Source organism: Lipomyces japonicus, assembly GCF_038497905.1.
Source record: "Lipomyces japonicus strain CBS 7319 unplaced genomic scaffold V1514scaffold_96, whole genome shotgun sequence".
Lineage (NCBI taxonomy): Eukaryota > Fungi > Ascomycota > Lipomycetes > Lipomycetales > Lipomycetaceae > Lipomyces > Lipomyces japonicus.
This window is the reverse complement of record NW_027117908.1, coordinates 1-18,681: the sequence shown is the minus strand read 5'-3', so window position 1 is coordinate 18,681 and position 18,681 is coordinate 1. Positions and strand designations below refer to the sequence as shown.

Below are 18,681 nucleotides of genomic sequence, written 5' to 3'. Positions count from 1 at the left end.
TTCAATATCATTATTCTCTTTGTTCCCCCGCGGAATCCCCCCAAAGAGAAGTCCTGCATGATTATTTCTTGTTTTTTTTAGTATAATGTTTAATGATTAATGATTAATGTTGTGGCATTGTTGATGTGTGTTATAGTAAAATATTTTAAAGGTTGGTTTGTTTGTTAAGTAAAATATATCATTAAAAAAAATTCTTTTGTAGTTGTTAAACGAGACACGTTTTGCTTTAGATGTTATTTATTTGGATTGAACACTTTGCACATTTGAAGACAAGTTTTAGGTATCAATTCATTGTCTTTTATTTTATTTTATTTTTTGCTCATCCTAATTTCGTAATTATATCAACGTCTACAGAACAAAATACTAAAAATACAGTTTAATGAAGAATATTTTGCCAAATATGATTTAGTATATTATATGCTTAATGCTTTATTCGGGTGGCAATTTTTTTTTTCGATCGCTCATGTCATGGTTCGCATTAACCAATCGAGCAAATGATGTCCGTCTTGACTGTAATCATATTTCACGATACGAAAGCTTTTTAATTCCGATTTATATATTGCAATCTCGGAGCCCTAGCCCTTAAGGACTCTCGACAACCGTTGAACGTGATGTAGCAACTACGTACGACCTTGATTCCATTTGCAATTGCACGGTCGGACTGGACTTAACGGTTTAATCTTCTTTATTTTATTTTATTTTGTGAGACTGCAAGTTTAAGATGGTAGCTAGAATTCGGCCAAGCACACGCATGGGTACCATGCTGCTTAGCAGGGGTTTGACGACCACAGTGAATACATCTTCTTCAACAACCAAGGGTCCAACTGTTCGTACTTTTCAACCGAATTTTTGCTGTATAAAAATAATCAAAGGAAAATTAATTGGTCTGACATAATAATACAAAATAGGGAGTTGTTTTGCTTAACATGGGCGGACCGTCAAAAACGGCTGAAACTTACGATTTCCTGTACCGATTGTTCGCTGACGGTGATCTGATTCCGCTGGGCAGGTTTCAACACCATCTTGCCAAATTTATTGCCTGGAGACGAACTCCCAAGATTTCTCATCATTATGAAGAAATTGGCGGCGGCAGTCCGATTAGGAAATGGTCAGAGTATCAGGCCAAGGAGATGTGCAAGATTTTGGACGAGACTAATCCCGACACGGCACCGCACAAGCCTTACGTTGCGTTTCGATATGCGAATCCGCTCACGGACGAAACATTGAAGCAGATGCAACATGATGGCGTGAAGCGAGCGGTGGCGTTTACGCAATATCCGCAGTATTCTTGCTCGACAACGGGTAGCAGCCTGAACGAGCTATGGAAGGTTAGCAAGAGACTGGATCCAGAATCTCAAATTAAATGGAGCGTGATTGATAGGTGGCCGACTCACAAGGGCCTGGTCAAGGCCTTTGCTTCACTGATCAAGCAAAAACTGGAAACTTATGACTTAAACGTGCGCAAGGACGTTGTTTTGTTGTTTTCTGCGCATTCATTGCCAATGTCGGTTGTCAACAGGGGTGATGCTTATCCGGCTGAGGTGGCCGCAACCGTATATGCAGTTATGGAAGAGCTAGGGTTTTCGAATCCGTACAGGCTGGTTTGGCAAAGCCAGGTTGGACCGTCAGCATGGCTGGGTGCACAAACTGCGGACACCGTGACTGCCATGATTAAAAAGGGGCAAACAAATATGGTATTGGTCCCGATTGCGTTTACCAGTGATCATATCGAAACCTTGCATGAACTCGATCTTGAGATTATCGGTGAAGCTAATGTCGACGGACTTAAGCGAGCAGATTCCTTAAACGGTCATCCGTTGTTTATTGATGCCCTAGCTGACATTGTCAAAAATCATCTTAACGAAGACAAGGTTGTCAGCCATCAGTATTCATTAAAATGTCCCATGTGTACCAAGGAAGTGTGTCAAGGTTCGAGAGACTTTTTCTTAAACCAAAAACCGCAATAAATCTTGAACAAAAGGAGGCGTTTTTTTTTTTTTTTAGATTAATGTGAGGAAATTGTAAATACAATGTAGATCAATGCATGCGTGCTTTAATAGGGTTAACAATTGTACGATATTGACTTTGACATGACATAAAATTCCTTTTTTTTTTTTTTTTGGTGTGATGGTCGGGATGCCCCTGAACTTGCAACAAATTCAATTAATTGAAAATGCGTGTAGTACAGTTGTAATAATTGACAAGTGCAATTTAGAACTGATACAAATACGCCACCAACGACTAACACAAGGTGGTCAGATTTAATTGGGATCATGTCGAAATAAAATCACAAAGAGAGAGAGAGAGAGAGAAAAAAAGAATGACTGAACCAGAGCGAGGAATCATCCTTGAACGAGGTGCGTACATGCAGCATAAAAAAAAAAAAAAATCTTGTGATCTAATTAAAAACAGGACTGGTTCGAGGCGGCAAAACGATTCATTCATTGAATCCAGCAGTATGGAATAATATATTTATAGATTGTATTGAAGTTGGCAGCAAAGGTAACCATGATATAGTATTTGATTGAGAAGATTATTCGAGAGAGAATATTCGAAGCGCTATATTGGAAAGAACAATGTTTCGGTTTAACAGGTACAGTTCACTTTTTTTTTGCATATACATAAATTGGTTTCTTTTCTTTTATTTTCTGTTTTTTCGGGTTAATATCTTCTAAAGCTGCTACGATATGTGATCGAGCCGTCGAACTTACATACGTGGGTGGACAATACGGACAACAAAAGCCGACACCGTTTCTATGTTTGGCATTTAAATTGATCCAGTTACAACCAGAACGGGACATAGTTCTTGAATACCTTGCAGCAGAGGATTTTAAGTGAGTATTAAATTTTTTTTTTGGGAGGGGTTATGCCTTGTGCTTACGAGCAATTAAGATACCTGCGAGCCCTGGCGGCATTCTACATTCGATTAACGTTCCCGGCAGCTGATGTTTACAAACTGTTAGAACCATTACTAGCAGATTATCACAAGTTGAAACTGAGGAACATGAACGGGTTTCAATTAACGTACATGGATGAATTTATTGATTCGTTACTGATCGAAGAACGGGTGTGCGATATTGCACTTCCGCGATTGCCCAAACGCATCGTGCTGGAAGATAACGAAGTATTGGAACCACGGGATAGTGCATTGGGAAGTGAATTGGATGATTCAGACGACGAAGGCGAATAAATAACAAACCTCTTCGTTTACACAGGGTTAGTTTTTACGATAAAAAAATAATTTAGGCTGGTTGTAATGATAATTTTTTTTTTTTTTTTTTTTTGGAAATCAATTCTTGACTATGTACAAACTTTGAATTTAAAACAAAAAACCATTTTATATTATGCTTTGTTTTTTTTTTATTTTTTCCCCCCATTTCTATGGTGATTATTATTTGTCTGCGCTCGTTTCGTCTTTGCCGGCTTTGCTTTGCGGCGATTCCCGACGTGGTTTCGGCGGAAGGATTCCAAACTACAAATTCATGAGCACGTACTATAAACCAGTATATATATATATATAAAACCGTAAAATTGTGTTTGTTTTTTTACCTTCTCAAACAAGCGCGTGACCGTATCAGACGGTTGAGCGCCAACACCGAGCCAATAACGGGCCCGGTCGAAATCTAAATGAACTTCCTTGATGCCCTTGGCTTCGTCGTCAAATTGCTTGGGAACTGGATCGTATGTGCCAATAACTTCAATCGGCTTGCGTGTCACACGATTACTGTAAAAAAAAAGATTTGAGATTAGCATGCCGACCGTGCATTTGCACCTAGATGCAGGCATGACCAGCATTGAACCTTCCGACAAGTTTCACGTTCAAACACTTACGGGCCATATGCAACAGTAATGTTGTACTTGGGCCATCCTGCCCTGCCAAACATGCGGGCCAGCCGTATCCGAACCACCATTGCAACTGTGGGATGCGAAATGCCAATGTCGTCGAGATTAATTTTATGTAACTGCAGATGCATTTTCTGCCTTGCATGATGCCAGCACGCGCAAGGGTCTTGTACCAGCTAGCAAAACGTTATCAAACTAGTTATCACGAGTTATCAACTTGCCACCCGGCCGTCACGAGCACCGGTGGAAAAAGAAGAAACTTTTAGTTGATAATCCCAGCTCGGTGCGCGGAAATCGCTCCCCCGCTAACAATAATTTAATGTGTTTGTACCTTATGCTCAACGCTAACTTCTCCTCGACCTTCTCCGTCCTTTTCTCTTTTTTTTTTTTTTTTTTTTTTTTTTACGGCCTCCCAACTCGCTCGCCACAGTTAGTTTATAAATCTATATACTATATACCTCATGTGGATGACTCTGTCGGACCTTTATTTTTTTTAATACATTGGCCTCTCAGAGACGCTAATTTCGCGGATATCAGAAGTGGAAGAGAGATAAAAATTGGATTGCAAACATTATCCGTCAACGTGCGCATTGAAGATTTTTTTTTGATTTGCTACATGATCACGTCGTCATTGTCTGGTTAGCGCAGAATGTTTCTCAAACGCCACACCACCAGCACGCTGCATGTAAAGTCCGTGGCGGCCACGCCGTCAGATAGCAAAGATTCGAGCCAGACATTGAGCGCGACTGCCGATTTTTTCCCAGCCAATTTCCAAGTCCCGACTACAAAATTGTCAGCAAAATATTCATCGTCGTTTAGCAGTTTGATTCAGCTCAAGAAAAGCACGGTCGGCAAAGGCGCGACCGCAAACGTGCGCATCATGCATTCGCATAAGGATCATTCCAAAATATTTGCCGTCAAGGAATTTCACAAAAATGGGCCTTACGAGAACGAGACCGAGTACATCAGCAGGCTGGCGACAGAATTTACCATTTCAGAACGGCTGGATCATCCGAACGTGGTGCACACGTTCGAATTATGCCTGGGTTCTCATCAGCGTTGGTGTCATGTTATGGAATACTGCAGTGGCGGTGACCTGTTTGCGCTCATCAAGCATTTGCCAGAACCCATGCCTGCTCGCGAACGCAACTGCCTGTTCAAGCAATTGCTGCGTGGCGTGGCTTACTTGCATTCACAAGGTATCGCCCATCGGGACATCAAGCCTGAAAACCTGCTGTTGACCCCGGATGGTACGTTAAAAATCACTGATTTTGGCGTGTCGCACATCGTGCAGGACCGGCCGCCGGACGGACCGGTCAAGTTGTGCACGGCCGTGTGCGGATCCGAACCTTACATCTCACCCGAAGTGTTCCAGACCGACAGCAATGGCAGTACCGCCACGAGCCAGGTCACGTACTACGACGCACGGTTATTAGACGTGTGGTCATGCGCGATTGTGTACTTTTGCATGTCGTTTGGCGGGCACCCGTTCGAAAAGGCCGACCAGACGGATTCCCGGTTCGTTAATTATTTGGACGTGCTGCGCACGTTCAAGCAAGAACACCCGGATGTTGATATTTCCCAACCGGATTGCGAAGTTTTGCCGAGGGTTAGGATATTGTCTCCCTTTTCAGTATCATGCCGTCGATTGCTGCTGCGCATGCTAGACCCGAGCCCGCTCACGCGATGCACGGCAGCAGCGGCATTGAATGACGGGTTTATTGCCCGAACTGAAGTATGCTGCGCGACTGCCAGTGGTGATCAAAAAAAGAAACCGGTGACGAATAAAACTATCGATGCTTCGGATAAGAGCTCATGCCTGTTTGCTGGTAGGTCACAATCGGTTAGGCGGGTGCATTCACATTTCAAGAAACGGGTCACGTCGTATTAACACGAAACCGTGAGATACATTACAATTATTATCTAAACCTAGAACAGGGCAATTTTGAAGGTCGTGCTTTTCACACTGTGAATTTTTTTAAAAACCGATTTTGCTTATTATTCATGCAACATCTAGAACACATAGCGGAGGTTTTTATTACTGTTTCCAATGATCTATGTAATGCAAGAATGAAAAACCAGATTACTTACCTGTATATACTGATAATTTGGATAAAAACAAAATGTACGAATGAGGGAATACGCCAAGCCTCATTAGTGACTTTTATACATGAAATTCTATGCAAGGAATGAAATATCTGAGGGTAATCCAAAACATCTGTTAATTAATGGGGAAGTGTTTAAAGTTGGGTGGTGGTGGGGTCAAGTTATCTATTTATGATTTAAACATAGGTAATTGGTGTACGCTTTTTTCGATGCGCGACTTTTTTTTTTTTTTTTTTGGACGAGAGCTTGCATTAAATTGGAGTTATTTTAAATTGTACAGTTATTTATATATTTTTTAATAAACAAAACGTATAAACCCAAGAACAAAAAAAAGAAAAAGAGAGTAAAGCGGGGGGGGGGGACCAGGATTTTGGTTGCGGCACCGACCGATTTCTCCGCAAATTGTTTCCTGCCGCTTTTTCAAGCAATCATTACAATCTTCACGTCACGTCATTTCTCTTTTTTTTTTTTTTTTAAATATATGCCTGACAAATCTGTGACAAATGACTTGGTGCAAAACATTGGCAGGCAGATTCAAATCAGTACAGATAATACGACCATAATATTTCCTGATGAATTACGTACGAGCTTGCGCAAGTTTAATCTTGGCACGACTGTGGATTTGCAATCAATGACGATCACGATTGATGCAGATGATAACAATAATAATCATCATCATTATCAGAATAATAACAATATTACCACGACTACCACTACTATCACTAATAATAATAATGATGATGTTAACACGGAATTGGTACAACAACCGACTAAACAAGGTAGTGGCATTGTGAAACGATATGGTGGTGATTTGTACTTCATTTATTATGGCGATGGCATTGCCCTATTATTCACCAAACTGAGCCAAGGTGAGTACGGAACGGTCTAATCTTATTCATTTATTTTTTTTATTTTTCATTTTTTTTTTGTTGGGGGAAGGGGTGGATATCCCAAAGCTTGTATAAACAACTGTTTTGTTTTTTTTTAAAAAAAAAAGGCACACACCAGGCACCAAAAAAAAAAAAAAAAAAATTTAACAGCCAAAATATTAACATGCACAATATTATATATGCTTAAAATCAAACAGGTTTATTAAAACTAGATTCAATCGAATATTATGCGGTCGATAAAACTTACGCGGCCGTGTCAGATCGAATGTTACCGTTTGCAATTACGAAATCAACAACGGCAAGTCAATTGGTGACCGAGTTTGATGAACCCGATGAGAAAGGCGGAGGAATCAAGGCCGGATTGGATATTTGGATGAGATGGACTGAGTTTACTAAACTAATTCGGTCATCATCATCATCATCATCATCATCATCATCATCATCATCATCATCATCATTTGCTTCTTTGTCAAGTTCAAGAGCAAAGGAAGAAAAAATTCAAATTGGATTAGAAGTTCAAGTCAACGACAAGAGTTGGGATACCGGCGCGATAAGTAAATGGAAGAGTATAACCGTATTCGTCAGTTAACAACAGGCATATACAATCACAATCTATCACGATATATATATATATATATGAAATTATTTTAATTTCTAAGAGTACCAATAACATTATTAAATTAAAAAAAACTATCTTCGCCTTCAATTAGAAAACGTTATACATCATAAAAAGCGTTTCAAAAAAAGTCATCCAAATCAAGAGAGCAAAAAAAGAAATTATCCATTGAAACCAAAAACAACATGCACAATACCAGGCAAAAAAAAAAATAAACAAAAGCTTCAACAAAAAAAAAATAAAAGCGAACATTAAACGTTAGAAAAAGAAGAATGAGCTTCTAGTCTATTAGCCATTAGATTTCATATCAGTTCATGGATAATTCACTTGACCTTTATCGTATTATACATAACATGTTTTATTTCCATTCGTTCCAAAGTACAGGGACAAAGATAATAATCGCCTTCCATAATACTAAAATGGATTCCAGAAACAATGCAGGGTAGGCGATTACGTCAGCATCTTTAAACATGAGGAATATGCTAAACAAGGCGACGCGGAAAAAATGATTGACCAAAACGAACGGAACCGGAATGATTCCGGAAAGCAAGCCGATGGGTTCTAAAGAGTGTAACCCGCCACGTTGCAAGTACTTGAAGCAACCGTTCTTTAAACGGCGCAGTTTTGAATCATCTGCAGCAAACAAAGAATACAGTGCCTGAGCCAAAATATTAATAACCGTGCTTAGCGACTTGCGCTTCCAAAAGAATTCGTTTAATTGTGACAACACTGCACCGGTGTCGTGCAGGTCAGGAATGCGTGTAGGTGAGATCAAGTCGGATAATAAAACCACGTCGTTCAGGGCAACGGTCATGCCGCCACCAGTGAGTGGATGCCGCATGTTAAACGCATCACCAAGCAAAACCACGCCGGCGACCTCGTTCGTAGATGGCGGCAAGTATGAGTTTGGCATGGATCTTAGCCGGTCGGTGTCGAGAGCTTCAATAAACGATGGCAGAACTGATGCCGGCAATGCACTCTTGCCAATTTTTTCCAAATAATTACGTAAGTCACCATTACCAACTGATGGCAGTTTGCCCTTCACATCAAGCAGCAACCTAGTCTCGTGAGTGCCAATTTGGTAAATCAAGATCGGACTATGATCACCAAGAATGACGTGACCGTAATTGGGGGCTGGAAGTACCGCGTCCTTAAGGACTATGCCCACAAAATGGGATTTAATCTGCACCGGGGTCGAAATGTAGTCTCGCCTGAACTTTGAAAATGTGCCATCAGCAATCACGGTCAGGGCTCCGTAGTACTACATGAGAATATTAAAAAAAAAAAAAAAAAAATCAAATCAAATAATGACAGTACGTACGACCTCAGAAAGATCTGTCTTTTTGCTTGTACACCTCACACCAACTACTCTGCTTGAATCAGTGCTAGTGATGATTTCATTGACTGTGGCTTCAAGCACGGTCACGCTATGAATCAGGCGAATTAGTACGACGAATACGAACAAGTAGATTCTTGACACTTACTTTGGAGCCTGTATGACGGCTTTTCTGAGGTTGGAAATGAATCTGCCATGGTGGAACGAGCGGCCATGGAGGTTTAATTTTTCGTTTGTTGGATCTGGCGAATACTGAAGACTAGTCGATTCTGCATAATAGAACAAGGCATAGCCGTCAACATCGACGGCGTCAATACCTTCCAAAGCATCGCTCAAGCCTAATTTTTGCAAAGCCTGCACGCCTCCCGGTTGAAGCAATTCACCCACAATCCTGTCGGGTTCGGCTAAATCACGCTCTAATAGAGACAAAAATTTAATAAGTGAAAAAAAAACAAGGAGCACAAAGGAGATCAGCAAAACAAACAAAAAAAATAAAAAAACATACCAATGACAAGAACCCGCCGGCCTTGCTTGCCGAGGGTGGCACCCAGTGCGGAACCCACCACGCCAGCGCCGACAATAACAACGTCGTATTCAGATCCCGTCTGAGCCATTGCGAAGCCAATTCAAAGAAAAGTTAGAAAAGGTGGGTAGCTGTCACGCCAAGGAGTTGAGGATAAAAAAAACAAGATGTGGATGAATGAGAATGGATGAGCGCACCAACGGTCCAAGACCAAAAAAAAAAGTTTAACCACCAATTGGTTTCAATTGACGCTGGCAAACAATGGGTCAAGAACACTTAGGAACAGTCGGTACGTAACTAACAGCAGGGAGGTGACAGGAAGGAACAGGGCTGCGGGAATCAAGCGTATATGAGCAAGAGATTAACGGGACGTGGCGGGTCGAACAACCTAGGGGGTGTCAGCAACGACGACGAAGTACGAACAAGTGGTGTGGTAAATCTCAAACGTTTGTGCGGCTTTTCGTGAGTTAAGGTGAAGCCTGCAAATAAGGTTTAACGGCCAAAGCTTATTGAGCGCGTGGTACGACGTTTGTACGACGTTTGTACGACGCATCTGAGACGTGGATTATCTAAGGCCATTATTTGGCCGGGTCAGAGACTGTCGCTTGCTTTCGATGTAAACTTGACTGGTTTTTTGTTTTTGTATAGTAATAGCTATACTGGATTTTTTTTTTCCCGGTTCGAATATGGGGGAAGGCGGGAGGGGCCATCCGTCAAACTGAGCATGTTATTATTACTCACTTGGCATCCAGTGCCTGATTGACGTGATAGCGACCGTAGCATGGCGAGCAATACTATTAAATTGTATATTACATTTAAATAAACTATAACTACTAGCTTCTATTATATTGTGTACATTGATTGATGTGACTTAGCGGTGGTCTCGGTCGTGCTGACCGGCAATTGCCGCGACTGATTCGTCCTGGCCTATCGTACCAGCGCTTTTCTCGAGTTTTGCGCCGTTTGCAGCCAGCCACGCCGAACCAGCCGATGATAGGCACGATAGATATACTCTACGTAAATGAATATACTTTTGGTCGTGCATGGCTATGATCGACATTGCTTCTGAATTTGATGGCACCTGACAAACGTCCCGTAACACAAACAAATAGGTAAAAACAGCAGCGCAATGAGTTGCAAGGTTGAAGACCGGCAGCATTGCGGCAAAGTGAGAGATTGCTGAAACAAGCGGGTTCTTTTTAGATAAATTATGTGGTATCGTAGTATTGTCTGTCGGCATCAATAAGTTACATAACTTGGCCCCCATTGCTTTCTATTCGCTGTTACTGATATGTATCAATATCATGTACACTACATGCGTTATCTTACATGTATATCTATATGAACTAGGACGCCTTAGTGGCTGGGCCCAATTAAATTGTTCGTTTTGAGACTATTTATATACTATTCGCATACATACAAGGCCAGGGAAGGGCTGTGATTTATTTTGAACAAATGGGCCAACGTACCCGATTGAACCGGACCCCAATGTCGCCGTCGTCACATTCAGTCTCGGCAATCCCCATTAATTAACCAGTAGCAGCAATAGTTGAGCACGAGCGCCCTTTATTTCTATTTCTATTTTTATTTTTTTTTTCCTCAAGAAGCCAGCAAGGTCCAACTTTGACATATTATAAACTTCTTTCATGCTTGCATTTCACCCTGTACCAACATAAATATGGATTGTATACCAATGCACCGTGCGTTCCATTGCCTGGAAAAAAGAAAATGGCAAAGATTAAGGACAACTCCATCTTCTATTAAACAGTATAACATTGACTTACATTGACATTACCATCATGTCTCTCCCTCTCAATCCACTTGACGTCTGTCTCACTTTCCACCCTGCTGTGACGATAACTAGTAGAGCGATATCCAATACATGGTAACATGATAGATGAGACCAACCCTTGCCCTATACATCCTGGCGCGTAATCGCTTACGGCATGCCATCATCATCTGTGTTAATTCTGATGGTTCATCAGTCTTTCATCCTTTCCACCCCTATCTTGAGCTGATTTTCATATCCGAAGAATAGGAATCACAGGGGGAGTTTGCATTAACCAATTTTTCTTTAATCTTTTCTCTCCCCCTTTCCCTTTCCCTTTCTCTTTCCCTTTTTTTTTTTTTTTTTGGTCGTACCGCGTGCCTGGTTCCCGCAATGTCATTTGACGTCCCTGTGACGCCTCGTAGGGTCAAGGTTTATGAACTCCAGCAGGAGAACTGGCATGATCGAGGTACTGGATTTTGCACGGGTGAAATCATCCAAGTAAGTCACATTCAATGCAACACAAGAAAAAAAACTAAACACACATTACGTTCAGGACGAGGCTTACATTTTCGTTCGGAGTGAAGACGAATCGGACAAGCTTTTACTCGAGACGAAAATATTTAAGGAAGTTCAATATCAAAAGCAACAAGATACACTTATTGTATGGACAGATCCTGATGAAATTGATTTGGCACTCAGTTTTCAAGAAGGTGAAGGATGCGCCTCAATCTGGTACGATTACTTTCCTCGGTTGAGGTTCCTTTTCGTAAACTTGACAAAATTGTTAATTTTTTATTTGAAAATATAGGGAATTTGTAACGGCTGTTCAAAGACATCTTGGAGTTGACGATAATAATTCAGATGATGAAAATAATTTTTTATCCGGATCGTATTCATTGCCATCAGAGCCGTCGCTTGGGAACCTGGCTGATGTCGAACGCGAACTCATCGTGGCATCCCATTCACAGTATGGCCGGGACAGCATCACACGGTTTATTCAAGAAACGGATTACATTAGCAAACTTATACCTTTGCTTGAGATGGCTGAAGATCTTGAATCGTTACAAGACCTGCACGCTTTATGTCGCATCATGAAACTCATAATCCTAATGAATGATAACACTATTCTTGAACAAATAATTCTCGATGAATACATTATTGGCGTTGTTGGAATTTTAGAATACGACCCTGAATTTCCTACTTTCAAGGCAAATCACCGCGAATACATTTCTGATGAATCTCGATTTAAAGAAGTCGTGCCATTTCCAGACGAAAACATTAAAAACAAAATTAAGTACACTTTCAGGCTTCAGTATCTTAAGGACGTTGTTTTGGCACGACTGTTGGACGATCCCACTTTTTCAATGTTGAGCTCCATGATTTATTTTTATCAAGTGGATATAATTACTTATTTGCAACAACAAGACGAATTCACGTCCGCATTATTTGGAATTTTTAAGCCTACTCAATCAGATGACGATGAGCAACAGGAATTACAAAAGAAACGGAATGCGGTACAGTTTATTCATCAGTTTTGTCAGACGGCGAAAAACTTGCGAGCCGCGCAACGATCTTTTTTGTACTCAAATTTTATCAAACAAAATCTTTTTGAAGTTATTGAGTTTGCCTTAAGAGACGAAGTTGCTCAGGTTCGTATTTCCGGAACTGAACTTGTTCTTGCCATAATCGATCACGACCCATCATTAGTGAGAAGTGCGGTTTTAAAGACTTCCAAGTCCCAGGATTCAATCGTTGATATTCTTGTGAATTTATTACTGAACGAGCGTGATTGCGGCGTTACGTCACAAGTTTCAGAAGCCATTCAGGTTTTGTTAGATCCTACTTCAGGTCAATCTTTGGACATGCTTCAAAAATCAGGAACCGATTTGTTACTTCGGCAGCGCACAGAGGATCCAGAGGTTGAAATGTTTTTGGATAGGTTTTATGATAAATCAGTAAAGCAATTATTTAAGTCGCTATCGGACTTGGATAAATCTAGTACTAATATGGCAAGAATTCCGCCCAACGAAGCGATATTATGGTCATGCTTATGTGAATTGGCGTGCGCGTTTATAAAATTACACGGTTACAGATCGCGAACTTTTCTGATAGAATCAAACGTGTTACTTAATATGAACCGGTTACTTGAAAATAAAAAAAACAAGACATTGCGGTTGTCTGTACTCAGGTGCTTTAGGCAATGCCTCAGCACGAATGACGAGTTTTATTATCGTTTTTTAACCAAAAACAAGTTGTTTGGTCCGATTGTGAAGTTGTTTGTTGAGGTCGGTTTCAAAAACAATTTGCTGAACTCTGCATGCCTTGAATTTTTCGAGTTTGTCAAGGTTGGAAGCGCGAAGACTGAGTATCAACGCAACATGAAGACGATAGTAGTTCACATTGTTGAATCGTATAGGGAATCCTTGAATTTGTTAGCTCAGATCGACACGGTCAAATCGTTACTGGCGCGTTACGACGAATTAACGACCGGATCAGTCACGCCATCGGATGCCAACGAGCATGCAAAGTTATCGATTAAGCTTAGTGGACAATGGAATGACTTGAGAGATATGGAAAGTCACGAGGAAGATTACTTTAACACGTCAGATAACGAAGATGAAAGCGAAGAGGTTGGTAAAAATCATTCAAATGCAGAGACAAACCCGACCGAGGAATCAAATAATACGGACCAAGACATTGTTGGCATGAATACTCCTGACGAAAAAGAAACCGCGTCGTTGTTGCCACTCAAGGCGCTTGGCGAAAAACGTCGCAGGGCTGAAGACGAACGACGTGAAGAGGAGGAAGAAGAAGACGAGCTCGGCAAGTTATCGGTCAATAATAAAAAGAAAAAAAAACCAATCAACAATAACAACAACAGCGGCTTGGACAAAAAATCTCAAAACGGGGTGAAGAAAAGCTTGTCAAAGATTGCATTTGCCTTTGGAACCAAGAGGCTTAAATAAGTTGATGTATTATATATGTGGTCATTTTTGTATTTTACTTGGCGTTTAGGAATATTAAAGAATGTATAAATAGTTTTAATTACATTATTCGTACTTGCTTCTTTTTTTTTTTTTGGTTTACAACTTTGCGTCTTTTTTCTGTTTCCTATCAAATGTCAAGCCTTGCAGAATTGCGTCAGGATAGGGAAGATGTGACTGGCTAATCTGCCATGCACCACCATCAACCACCAAGATTGAACCATTCACGTAACTTGCCGCTTCAGACAACAGGAAAACGGTTGCATCGGCAATATCGTTTTTGGTTCCGAACCTGCCCAAGGGTACGTGTTTAATTGCCTGCTGCCTTTCCTTGGCAGGTAATAACCTTGCGATGCCCTCGGTCTCATCGATCGGTCCGGGAGCGATGCAATTCGATCGCACGCCATACGGTCCCAGTTCGACCGCCAACGCGTTGCTGAGCGCGTCAATGCCGGCCTTGGCCGCAGCCACGTGAGCTTGAAAGGGCACGCCATGATAATGCAACGTGGCGGACACAAAGATCACGCTGCTGCCTTCGTGCGCATGCCGGATTAACTGTTCCTGTGCAGCCTTGACCGTGTTAAAGCTTCCCAATAGGTCAATATCAATCACGGTCTTGAACGCGTTCGCACTCAGGTGACGCACGTCGGCCAGGAAATTGCCTGCCGCACCACAAATCACGAAATCGATCCGGCCCAGTTCGGCCACGGTCGTGGTTGCTGCCTGTTGCATGCCTACGTGATCTCGCACGTCCACGATCAACCCCAGCACGCGAGCGCCAGGTCGCAGTCGGGCAATCTCGGCAGCGGCATGTTCGGTTTTGGACTTGCTTCTTCCTAAAATGGCCGCGTTTGCGCCGAGTGAGACCAGGGCTTCCACCTGCCGCCGACAGATTGCGCCCTGAAAAATTCGTTTGCAGTTTAGAAGTTTTCTCCTTTTTTGTTTTATTTTATTTTTTTTATTTTTTTTAAAGCATGTTTACGAAATTTGCATACCGCGCCGCCAGTCACGAATGCGACTTTGCCAGTAAATAAACCGCTTTGAAATACGTTTGACGAGTAGGAAGTCATTGAGCAAACAAAAAAAAGAGGAATAATGGCGAAAAACGGCAGTGGCATGTGGCACAATTTATATTGGTTCAATTGCGGGGGGTTAAAGTAACAATGCAAAGCGAAACCGAGGCAAGCAATCTAAATCAGCCGCACAGGGCTGGTGGGTAAGAAATGACGTAATAGCTAGGATAATTCGAATGCTTTTAAATCCGGCAAACAGGATGAAAAGTTGTGGTGATGATCAATTAATAATCTAAACTAATTAACCAAGGAAAATGACCAAATATCAAGGCAAATTACTATTATGTACAAGCTGAGAACGCTCATCTTGTCGACTTATTAAACCACTTACTTCTAAGCCTGTCAATGAACTCTTCGCGTCAATGGTTGAAATTTCTTTGTTCATTCTCTCAAATTGTGCCAAATATATATATATATATATATCCTTTAGTCGCGTCATTATTTCATGGTTTGATCCAAAGCAAATATTGATGCATCAATCACGAAACTGTATATTTCAAGCATCTCGAGTTACAAGGTTGCAGTTTAATCTTTTTTATCGATTAAAAGACAGCTAATCAAATGCAAGCTAACAACTACAACATTTTAACCAAAACTCATGATATTTTAGTGAAAAATGAAGTGATTTTTGATTTTTGCGCTGGCGTGGATGATGATTTGTTGAATTTTGGTGAGGATTGATTTTTTGGTCGTAGATTGTAGTGGCCGCCCTTGACTTCGGAACTTTTCTGTTCTGGTGTAACCTTGAAATGTGACGTTTTGTTTTCATGCAGGTCAATACGCTCGTTTTTAATCCGCTTATGTTGATTTTCATCCTCAGTCTTGATTTCTGCCGCTGCAACCCCTTTTTTGTTCTTGTTCAAAAATTCATCTAACCCATTCTTATTCACAATGGGTTGACCAGATTTAGGTCCTGACAAATAAATCTCGGCCTTGGAGGCAGTAATATTGCACGAAATTTCGGAATTGACGTTAAACCGTTGAAGCTTGTCAGTCGGTTTAAATTCAGGATTTAACCAGTCGTCAAACGCGGCAGTACCGGGGAACAAGACTAACGGCATGCGAGGGTGCAAAAATTCCAGACTTTCGGTCGGACTTGTCGTGACAATGGCAAACGAGTACAACGGTTCGCGTTCCGGTTGCTTGTCTCTACCTTCTGTTGCTGTTGATGGCTCCTTGTCAATGTAAGCCACGCTGTAAAGACCGGCAAGATACATGATTGCATTCGCATCACACGGCCGAACGTAATACGGTGTTGTTGGTTTTGGCTTTGATTTACCATCCGGGTTCGAGTGAAGCCATTCGTAGTATCCCTGAACTGGAACCAAGCACCGGCCGCCCTTTTGAAACGGTCCCGCCCACATGCGGGATGTCAAATTGTCACTGCGAGCATTGAAAATACTGATTGATTTGATTAACGATATGATCAATAAAATTATTACAAAAAAAAATATAAAAAAAAGGGAACCTGCAGAAAATACATACGGGTGTGATTTATCAATCTTGTGCGTCCAGGGCGGCTGAAAGCACCACATCATTGTCCGTATCGTCAAGGAATGCTGAGCGCCATGCCTAAAGATGACCGGCTGCCTTGATGTCGGATGCACATTGTTTCTATAATATTTTTTAAGTAATTAACCTATGTGAGCACGGGTAAAATTCCGTGTTATACATCACTTGTTTTATGATTCTGTATTCATACGATGGATAATAGTTGTTTTGCTCGTCTTCTGAGAATTCGTCAAGTACTATGCCGTCTTCGATAAGTCGGTCACGAACCTGGTCCAGACGCTACATACATAATATATAATATTATACGGTTAAAAATATATATATAATGCGATTATTGAATTGAGAAAAGATATGCATTTTTTTTTTTTTACCATTGCGAGCGAATATCGACCGCACATTTGGAGCCAACAACTCAGTATGAATTCGCAACGTGGAATATAAATAAATATAATATATTGTATGTCCGATGGTATAATATGTATAGTATGCGTAGTATTTATTATTGGTGATTCAACTGTTGCTCATTGTGACTTCCGATCTCAAAAGTTTCGCCAAATATCATAATTCAGGGTCAGGGCTACATACCATTTGCAGAAAGAAGCACGTGATTATATTAAGCATTGTAAAAAACTTTACTCAATTGCTTACTAACTAAGGGACTAGTACATACTAAGGGTATAGTACCACGCGGTGGTCGCGGTGGTGGATAGTGAACAAACATGGCGGTCTTGTTGGAGAGGAGCGCGAGTAGGCACTACCTCGGGAGGCATTACCTCTTTGTTACGATCAGGCAGATCATATCGCTGCTCCTTGATCGGGGTCAAGAACACCCTGGGCGGTTGTGAGACAAAAAGGGAACGTGGTGACACAATGTCGGTATGTTCATAGGGTCAAGAACACCATAGCTCGGTGTGAGATCGACTGGAACATGCGGATCAGCGTGGTACTGATCAGATCTACGATAAGTAGAGTTCGAGGAGAGGTCAACGTTTGGTGATCTACCGATGATCTGGGATCATGGGTTGCTTTTTGTAAATAAATAACTGTATATTTGCCCGTTGTAGGAATTAGGAGGAGCAGGACGGTCAACCAATTTCATTTAATATAATTGTTTCTCATCAACTTTAAATAAGCCTCCAGTCCGTTGCCTTGAAAACATAAACGATCGCTACATGATTATTTTTCGAGTAATCGTCAAACTTAAATCAAATCGCATAGTCTGAATACGATTACTATAATAGACTGGACTTGTCTATAATTTTTACCATGTAGCAACTTGAGTATATAATTACCATTTGCTATGTAACATTTGCCTGTGGGTAACTGCGATGATTTCCAAGAAAATACTGATGAAAGCCAGTAAGGTGTTAAACTGTTACGCCATGTTGGATGTAACTATCAACACTACTTAAAAATCTAAAACCCTTTCGGACGTACAGTGAAACCTCCTTATATATTATCTTGCCACCAACATTGTTAATGCATAGTAATCCATTCAGGCGCAGCCAGCAGAATATGTTTGATATAGTATTTTTGTAAGCAAAGCACATGAGATGTACAGTTATGTTTAGGGCAGAATAGCTATTGTGTTATAAAAGGAACATTTTCAATGTATGCCCAGTTTGTCATCCCAATCAAAACTATTTTCTATTGAATAAATTTTTTATGGGATCAACCTCAGCTTATATATGTACTTACCCCTAACCACCCTTATCCACGCTCAGCCCAACAAAGACTAAGTGGTTTGGCATACAGCTGCGAATTCACGTACCCTGTTACAATATTGACCTGGCGACTATATTACATATTACTTCGTATTCACAAACTAAACACAGTAATTAAACGTAAAAACAAAACCAAAAAAAAATGAAAAAAATAAGAAATAAGAAATAAGAAATAAAAATGCAGGACTTCTCTTTGGTGGGGGGGGGGATCCCGCGGGGGAACAAAGAGAATAATGATGAAGAAAAAAAAAATAAAAAAAAAATAAAACAGAAACAGAAACAGAAACACAAATTGATAAGGTA

General features: G+C 40.9%; 9 protein-coding genes across 9 annotated transcripts; 5 read left to right on the top strand and 4 right to left on the bottom strand.

Moving 5' to 3' along the window:
* Positions 1-273: 273 nt before the first annotated feature.
* Positions 274-2,078, top strand: V1514DRAFT_339199 (uncharacterized protein). The gene is made up of 2 exons (XM_066928940.1): positions 274-826; positions 909-2,078. The coding sequence occupies exons 1-2, from the start codon at positions 722-724 to the stop codon at positions 1,965-1,967; spliced, it is 1,164 nt and encodes a 387-aa protein (XP_066780624.1). The 5' UTR covers positions 274-721; the 3' UTR covers positions 1,968-2,078.
* A 64-nt stretch (positions 2,079-2,142) lies between these two features.
* On the top strand, positions 2,143-3,333 carry V1514DRAFT_339195 (Pre-mRNA-splicing factor 38). The gene is made up of 5 exons (XM_066928939.1): positions 2,143-2,357; positions 2,413-2,456; positions 2,518-2,593; positions 2,678-2,834; positions 2,893-3,333. Exons 1-5 carry the CDS (start codon positions 2,321-2,323, stop codon positions 3,188-3,190), a joined length of 612 nt encoding a protein of 203 aa, XP_066780623.1. The 5' UTR covers positions 2,143-2,320; the 3' UTR covers positions 3,191-3,333.
* On the bottom strand, positions 3,247-4,008 carry V1514DRAFT_370295 (ribosomal protein S16 domain-containing protein). Its single transcript, XM_066929987.1, has 3 exons — positions 3,832-4,008; positions 3,550-3,724; positions 3,247-3,472 (listed from the first exon to the last, which is right to left on the bottom strand). Exons 1-3 carry the CDS (start codon positions 3,972-3,974, stop codon positions 3,392-3,394), a joined length of 399 nt encoding a protein of 132 aa, XP_066780622.1. The 5' UTR covers positions 3,975-4,008; the 3' UTR covers positions 3,247-3,391.
* Positions 4,009-4,684: 676 nt separating this feature from the next.
* Positions 4,685-5,410, top strand: V1514DRAFT_266434 (kinase-like domain-containing protein; the record flags this gene model as incomplete). The annotated part of the gene is made up of 1 exon (XM_066924801.1): positions 4,685-5,410. A coding segment is annotated over one exon (726 nt), but the record flags the coding sequence as incomplete, so codon positions are not given.
* A 929-nt stretch (positions 5,411-6,339) lies between these two features.
* V1514DRAFT_241684 (uncharacterized protein) lies at positions 6,340-7,621 on the top strand. The gene is made up of 2 exons (XM_066924763.1): positions 6,340-6,818; positions 7,037-7,621. Exons 1-2 carry the CDS (start codon positions 6,431-6,433, stop codon positions 7,426-7,428), a joined length of 780 nt encoding a protein of 259 aa, XP_066780620.1. The 5' UTR covers positions 6,340-6,430; the 3' UTR covers positions 7,429-7,621.
* Positions 7,622-9,405, bottom strand: V1514DRAFT_361164 (squalene epoxidase-domain-containing protein; the record flags this gene model as incomplete). The annotated part of the gene is made up of 4 exons (XM_066929697.1): positions 7,622-8,716; positions 8,777-8,882; positions 8,940-9,207; positions 9,297-9,405. The coding sequence occupies 4 exons, from the start codon at positions 9,403-9,405 to the stop codon at positions 7,814-7,816; spliced, it is 1,386 nt and encodes a 461-aa protein (XP_066780619.1). The 3' UTR covers positions 7,622-7,813.
* Positions 9,406-11,028: 1,623 nt separating this feature from the next.
* V1514DRAFT_241764 (component of IIS longevity pathway SMK-1-domain-containing protein) lies at positions 11,029-14,110 on the top strand. The gene is made up of 3 exons (XM_066924764.1): positions 11,029-11,551; positions 11,670-11,817; positions 11,894-14,110. The coding sequence occupies exons 1-3, from the start codon at positions 11,476-11,478 to the stop codon at positions 14,049-14,051; spliced, it is 2,382 nt and encodes a 793-aa protein (XP_066780618.1). The 5' UTR covers positions 11,029-11,475; the 3' UTR covers positions 14,052-14,110.
* A 58-nt stretch (positions 14,111-14,168) lies between these two features.
* V1514DRAFT_345379 (uncharacterized protein) lies at positions 14,169-15,139 on the bottom strand (the record flags this gene model as incomplete). The annotated part of the gene is made up of 2 exons (XM_066929229.1): positions 14,169-14,969; positions 15,065-15,139. 2 exons carry the CDS (start codon positions 15,137-15,139, stop codon positions 14,169-14,171), a joined length of 876 nt encoding a protein of 291 aa, XP_066780617.1.
* Positions 15,140-15,738: 599 nt separating this feature from the next.
* Positions 15,739-17,052, bottom strand: V1514DRAFT_345378 (uncharacterized protein; the record flags this gene model as incomplete). Its single annotated transcript, XM_066929228.1, has 4 exons — positions 15,739-16,543; positions 16,628-16,756; positions 16,845-16,933; positions 17,026-17,052. The coding sequence occupies 4 exons, from the start codon at positions 17,050-17,052 to the stop codon at positions 15,739-15,741; spliced, it is 1,050 nt and encodes a 349-aa protein (XP_066780616.1).
* Positions 17,053-18,681: the final 1,629 nt, after the last annotated feature.

What these genes read in the sequence shown, in the direction of transcription:
- V1514DRAFT_339199 (XM_066928940.1), top strand. Translation starts at nt 722, where the DNA reads ATGGTAGCTAGAATTCGGCCAAGCACACGCATGGGTACCATGCTGCTT. An exon ending in CAACAACCAAGGGTCCAACT is followed by an intron (nt 827 to 908) that starts GTTCGTACTTTT and finishes AATACAAAATAG; the next exon opens with GGAGTTGTTTTGCTTAACAT.
- V1514DRAFT_339195 (XM_066928939.1), top strand. Translation starts at nt 2,321, where the DNA reads ATGACTGAACCAGAGCGAGGAATCATCCTTGAACGAG. An exon ending in TTCATTCATTGAATCCAGCA is followed by an intron (nt 2,457 to 2,517) that starts GTATGGAATAAT and finishes ACCATGATATAG; the next exon opens with TATTTGATTGAGAAGATTAT. An exon ending in ACAATGTTTCGGTTTAACAG is followed by an intron (nt 2,594 to 2,677) that starts GTACAGTTCACT and finishes TATCTTCTAAAG; the next exon opens with CTGCTACGATATGTGATCGA.
- V1514DRAFT_370295 (XM_066929987.1), bottom strand. Translation starts at nt 3,974, where the DNA reads ATGCATCTGCAGTTACATAAAATTAATCTCGACGACATTGGCATTTCG. An exon ending in ATTACTGTTGCATATGGCCC is followed by an intron (nt 3,725 to 3,831) that starts GTAAGTGTTTGA and finishes TTTTTTTTACAG; the next exon opens with TAATCGTGTGACACGCAAGC. An exon ending in TCACGCGCTTGTTTGAGAAG is followed by an intron (nt 3,473 to 3,549) that starts GTAAAAAAACAA and finishes ATGAATTTGTAG; the next exon opens with TTTGGAATCCTTCCGCCGAA.
- V1514DRAFT_241684 (XM_066924763.1), top strand. Translation starts at nt 6,431, where the DNA reads ATGCCTGACAAATCTGTGACAAATGACTTGGTGCAAAACATTGGCAGG. An exon ending in ATTCACCAAACTGAGCCAAG is followed by an intron (nt 6,819 to 7,036) that starts GTGAGTACGGAA and finishes AAAATCAAACAG; the next exon opens with GTTTATTAAAACTAGATTCA.
- V1514DRAFT_241764 (XM_066924764.1), top strand. Translation starts at nt 11,476, where the DNA reads ATGTCATTTGACGTCCCTGTGACGCCTCGTAGGGTCAAGGTTTATGAA. An exon ending in GGAGAACTGGCATGATCGAG is followed by an intron (nt 11,552 to 11,669) that starts GTACTGGATTTT and finishes TTCGGAGTGAAG; the next exon opens with ACGAATCGGACAAGCTTTTA. An exon ending in GAAGGATGCGCCTCAATCTG is followed by an intron (nt 11,818 to 11,893) that starts GTACGATTACTT and finishes TTGAAAATATAG; the next exon opens with GGAATTTGTAACGGCTGTTC.